General features: G+C 49.5%; 1 protein-coding gene across 1 annotated transcript; it reads left to right on the top strand.

Annotated features, from left to right (window-relative positions):
* Positions 1-720: 720 nt before the first annotated feature.
* Positions 721-5,077, top strand: CD8B (CD8 subunit beta; the record flags this gene model as incomplete). The annotated part of the gene is made up of 5 exons (XM_079534183.1): positions 721-787; positions 2,814-3,164; positions 4,385-4,468; positions 4,854-4,943; positions 5,037-5,077. The coding sequence occupies 5 exons, from the start codon at positions 721-723 to the stop codon at positions 5,075-5,077; spliced, it is 633 nt and encodes a 210-aa protein (XP_079390309.1).
* Positions 5,078-6,000: the final 923 nt, after the last annotated feature.

The following is a 6,000-nucleotide window of genomic DNA, read 5'->3' as shown; positions in this document are numbered from 1 at the left end:
GGAGGGAACCCCAGCAAAAAGAGAGAAGAAAATGACAGCACACAAGAGATTTCTTCCCAAAGATGGAAATACTGAAGTCTTGCAACCCCTGCACCCCACCGCTCCCTGCACTTTCACGCCATGCATTTCACTGCTCAAATCCTAAGCCATTCCTGCTCCAAATCCTTCACCTATAACTTCAATACAACAAATGAGGCACTTGGTGTCAAAGCTCAGGACCAGGTGGGGAGCCTGAGAAGAATTTCCTTACTTTTGCGGTTTGTCAGCCACTAAATTTGTTTGAGGTTTCTTGCTGTCATCTTCAAAGCGTTCTGCGATGCCTCTCTCGTGTGAGATGGAGAGCTCTCAGCATTTTCCAGGCTCAGGACGGAATGCCTCCTGCACAAGGACGGTTTGCTGTGTGGTGAATCCCGGAGGCTGCAGTTAACTTTGCTGCCTTCTGCTGCAGCGGAGTGCCTGAAGTTACATCTTCTCATTTAGAGAGCAAATTGATTTTGACAGAAGACAGCCAAAGGGTGTTGTTTTATTCATTTAGGGCCCTCTGAGCCAGCTTGCTGCTCTCTGATACCTAAAGGCCAGATTTTACAACAGGAGGAGATGCTAGATGGTGAAATAGGAGGAAATCATTAAAGAGAGCAAGCCCAGCCCGTCGCCCTGACACCTGATTGTGAGAGCGGGGACCTCTCACCACCAACACCAGCAGCACCTGCTCACAGCTGGATGATGTTGGACATGGCCACCATGGCCAGGCCATGGCTCTGGCTCTGGCTCTGCCTGCAGCTCCCAGGTAAGAGGGATATCTCTGGATGAGGGCAATTTAAATCGCCAGTCCCAGGTAACAGCGATTGAATGAGAGGAAATGGCCTCAAGTTGTTCCAGGGGAGGCTCAGGTTGGGTATTAGGGAGCATTTCTTCTCAGGCAGAGTGGTGAGGCATTGGAACACGATGCCCAGGGAGGCAGTGGAGTCACTGTCCCTGGAGGCGGTCAGGAACTGCAGAGATGTGGCACTCAGGAACGTGGATAGTGGGCATGGTGTGGTAGGAGGCTGGTTGGGCTGGATGATCTTAGACATCTTTTGGAACCTTAACGATTCTATGGTTCTATAATTCATGGGGTGAATCATAGGGGATATGGACCGAATGTATCGTCAGTGTACTTATACTACGTATATATAGTGCATATAAGAGTTGCCCCAGTGCAGTGGTGGGGTCACCCCAGGCTCCCCAAAACACCAGCAGTTGTACCAAAACTCCCAGATGGGAAAAATTAAAAAACTAATTAGAGACATACAAGAAGGTGCCTTTGGGGAGAAAAGCACCACAGTACGGCGAGGTTGGCTAGCTTCCCTCTGGACAACATTGCAATAAATCCCAGTTTGCCCCACATGGGTAAAGGGGAACCAATTGGCACCCATGGCTCCATTCCTGAGCTGCTGCCTCACTCCCGCCTGACCCCCTGCTCCCAGCCAGACCTCTCACCACCATGGGGCAGCCAGGGTCAAGCACATGCTGTGCGGGTGGGCTTGCAGGGCTGGAGTTGCATGGGGCAGTTTGGAACAGTGGCCATGGAAGTTTGAAGGAATACGTAAATTTTAAGGCAAATAAAAAAGGGAAAAAGGGCTCTGTTCAGCTTTCTGCATGGCTCTAAATCTCGCCTGGGAAACAGGCAGGGGAAGGGAGAGCAGCCTTATCTCCTGAGGCTGTTTTTCACAGGGGCTGTGCAGCTGCACAGGATTATTTGCTGAACACAAAGCCCTGCTCCAGCTCCTGTTTTCCTTCCCAAGGCCGTGCCAGCTCGCTCCTCTCACACACAAACACCACTCCTATCTGCCCAGACCTGAGATAATTTTCCAGCAGTACCTGCACAGCCCAAACAAGGCGATGCAACGCCAAAACGAAGCTTTCAAATCCTTTTGCTACCTTTGAGTTGTTCTCCCTCTCCAAATCGCAAAATTCTTATGAAAAACAGCCATCCAAAAATAAATATCAAATAAAATGAAATGTCTTTATCTTTATATTCATTTTCCCAATCTTTCCAAATTTTTTCTGCCCTTTCTAGAGATGTGTCTTAGGAAGAGACCAACGCATCCCACAGCAACAGCTCTGGAGATGCTCAGGTTTCTAGCTACAAAACAACAGAAATCATCTAAAAGTTTTAGCAACCAAAATAAGAGAGGGAAGGGGCTCAGAAGAGTCTCTGGATTCCAAAACTGAGAGAATACAAAAAATACAGCACTCTTAAATTCTTAAAATCATTCCTCCATTCCTCTCTGCCACTGAGCTCCGTCTCCAGATAAGCGGCTGTGGGGTGATGTATGTGGTTTTACCAAAATAGATATAATTATTATTATCATTTTTCCAAAAAGTAGCTGGGAAACCAAAAAGGCCTCTGAAGGAATATCACAGAACCATAGACCAGGCTCTGAGCACCTGACGATGCTGTCGGTGTCCCTGTTCATTGCAGGGAAGTTGGACAATATGACTGTTTAGGGTCTCTTCCAACTCAATTCCATGATAGAATCATAGAACATCAAAGTTGGAAAGGACCCACAAGGATTACTGTGTCCAGTTTGTAACACAGGCTGATGCTTCTGCTAGAGGGGCTCTGGTCTGATGCCAGTTACTAAGCATAGAAGGAAAAGTTGGGCCATTATTTAAGAGACAAGTGGACGTGGCACTGAGGGACGTGGGTCAGTGGTGGGACCCAGTAGGTCAGGCCAATGGTTGGACTTGGGGATCTTGAAGATCTTTTCCAACCTATGGATCTAACGAAGGTGAAATACACAGCTCTGCGTTCCTGCCTCTTTTTGTAGGTTTCTGTACAAATCTACTTTCATCCCAGACTCCAGGGCATATCTTAGCCCAGACAAACAGCAGCACAGAAATCATCTGCCCGATGAAGAGGGATCACACTGGGCTCTACTGGTACCGCTGGAACCAGGGCAGGCAACACTTTGAGTTCTTGCTATTTTCCAATCCTCTGGGAAAAGCCACATATGGCGCAAACGTCAGCCAGGAGAAGTTCCGCATTCACGGGATGAGTTCCCACCACTCCTCCAGGCTGCACATCAGCCGGCTGCACGGCTCCGACAACGGCACCTACTACTGCTGCACCATCCAGTCCTCCGAGCTCATCCTGGGCACTGCGACCCAGCTCAGCGTGGGTGAGCATCACTCCTGGGGCTCCAAACCGTGCGGCAGTGGGCTGGGATGGGGGGGAGCATGTTGGCTTCCCAATCTGGATGTGTAAGTTTGGGGCTTTGGGGTCAATGAGATGGGATAAGTCAGAAAATGCAGCAAAGAGATACAATGCATTTCTTGGGCTTCTGGGGAGACAAACAACGTACTGAATTGAGATGCAGCTATAGATGCTGGCTCTAAAACACCCCTTCTTGCTTTTTGCAGACATACCTCACATCTCACATTCATTGTGTTGTCTCAAAATTCCCTTTGGGATCGTTGCTGCTTCAAAGAGAAGCTGATTTCAGATAAAGGAGAACTGTTTTTTTTTTTTTTTAATCAGCTATGCACCTATCTATGTCCCAAAAACAAGGCATGAAAAACATGGCTGAAATTCAGCACCGTCAAGGACACTCCAATTTAAAACTAAGCCCCAGCAGGTGGCTGGAAAAGACTCAACTCTGCCGAACATTTTTTTTTCTCTTCAATAGCCAGGATAAAACAAATCACCTCTAAGTTCCCTTAGATCTATCATTTTATTAGAAAAAATAATGCAGTTTTGAGCAACACCTGCAGCAATGTGAATACGGAAGAGACTCAGAAACCCCTGAAAACCCCCCGTGCTGCTGCAATCCCTGTGCTCCTGTGTATAGGGGGCTTGGGGTTGGAAACCAGCAAGCAGTGATGTAAAACCTTAAAATAAATGATGAGGCTGTGCCTGGCTGTAAGCATGGCTTGGGGATTTTTTCCTTCTTTCTGCTTTAATCCTGCCTATGTTTGCTCACTTAGCTTTTTATTAAAACTAGGGACTTTCTAACCACTGAGGGGCTCAGGATGCTCCTCACACCCAACTCGGGCAATTTCAAATGGTCTCAAGATGGTTTTTTGTTTTGTTCATTAAGAGATCCAACGAGCTCTCGATTGTAATTAACATCAACGTTTGCAACAGTGCAACCTGACAGGCTGCTCAGAGAAGCTGTGGGTGCCCCATTCCTGGAGGTGCTCAAGGTTGGGCACCCTGGTCCAGTGGGGGGTGTCCCTGTCTATGGCAGTGGGTTGGAACCAGATGGGCTTTAAGGTCCCTTCCACCAAACTATTCTGTGATTCTATGCTGGGTGTAGTTTTAAAAGCTGCCGTTTCCAGCCACCTCCTGTTTGCTGTGCTCTGCGTGACATTAATGCTCTTCTACCTCTCTCCCAAACAGTCGATGTTTTGCCTCTGCCTTCAGTGTCCACGGTGGCTCCATTCACCAAGAAACCCACACAATGCAAAGCCATCAACAAGAAAGGTACAGGAACTCGTTGGCTCTGCCTGCTCCAGAAGCAATGCCTGGGTTCTACGTGGGTGTAGAGGCCAGGAAGGATTTCCTTTTAGCTCTAGTGCTCCCCAGGGATGTAGCTCACCTGGATGCAGCATCAGGTGGATCCCTGCACCAGCAAGAATGACACAAAAAACTATCAAAACCCAGAGCTAAGCTCCCCATGATGCTTTTGATTTAGTGCATTCTCAAGGGATATTCCGGGGTAATGATCATGGCCTTACCCACATGCACATGGCCTCCCAAGAACAAGATCTGCTTTTCTCCTTCCTCACCCTGTGCTCCTCCACCCGGGTAGGACAGTGCTGCAGTGCTGAGCTGTAGGGGCAGCTCCTCACTCTGTCCCCCATTGCAGGTGCCTGCAGCCTCCTGGTCTGGGTCCCACTGGCTGCCACTGCCCTGCTGCTCCTGCTGAGCCTGATCCCCACCATCCGCCGCTTCTATCGTAAGCATCGTACCCTGGCACAGCCTGGGATTGGGGTGGGGAGTGTGTGGGGAGCTGGGGGGACCCAAAGCTGATTGGCACCATTTCCCACAGGGCTGCGGAGGAGGCTGTGGCTTCGAGTCCACAGAAAGTAAATTCTTCTGGGAAAAACTATGGAGAATCGCCTGTGTGGTGCTGAGCCCTGCTGGGATGTGAGCCAGGGAGGACACTGCAGAGGACTGGATCAGATCCTGCACTGTGCCAAGCCTTTCTCAAGGAGACTTTGGGAGCACAGCAGCTGGCTCTGCACTGGGACTGGGGTATCAAATGGATGCATCCGGGCTGGAAAGATGCTCTGGGTTCTGTGCTGGTTGATGACTTTGGTAAGGAACACTTTGAGAGGTGGCTGCACACCTCGTAAAGATATTAGAAAGGGTAAATATATCATTCAGCTCTGCAGGCTGGCGCCTTGTGGCCCTGAGTTGGGTTGGATTTGGTCAGCAAGGGACTACGAATGTGGTGAGGAGCAGGGGAGCGAGCAGGGGTTAAAGCCTGCAAAGAGCTGTGGGGGAAGCTCAGCCTGCAGGCAGACACAACCCATCCCAAGGCCAAGCAACCAGTGGAGCAGCAGCTGATAACAGGCAGAGGAGCCCAACAGCACCGTGCTGCCCCAGCCATGGGCGCTGAGCCCCTGTGGCACCACGGTGCTGAGCACAGGGCGGCTTTCCTCCCCTCTTAACACAGCAGCCAGCACACCTCTCCTCAGCTCCACCGTGCCCATGACAGCACTAACCTCACCACCCCAAAAAAACCCTTTTATTTTTGAATTTAAGGAGAAAAGTCAGCCCTGAGTGGCAGTACCATGTTCCTGTTGCACAGTGGCCATGGTAGCTGGGACACAGGGATGGTCCCCATGCCACCAGGCACATGCATAGCACTGGCTGTGCTCTCAGCACACAGAACAGGCAATTGTTAGGAGTTTTATGTCATGCATTTTTTATGCAATTGCCGTAAAGAAACACTTTGAAGCTTTCTGTGTGCAGAATTCCATTCTGGCAAAAAAAAAAAAACAACAACA

The sequence above is a fragment of the Tetrao urogallus genome, assembly GCF_951394365.1.
Source record: "Tetrao urogallus genome assembly, chromosome: 4".
Lineage (NCBI taxonomy): Eukaryota > Metazoa > Chordata > Aves > Galliformes > Phasianidae > Tetrao > Tetrao urogallus.
Note: the sequence above shows the minus strand (reverse complement) of the source record. Positions and strands in the feature narration are given on the sequence as shown.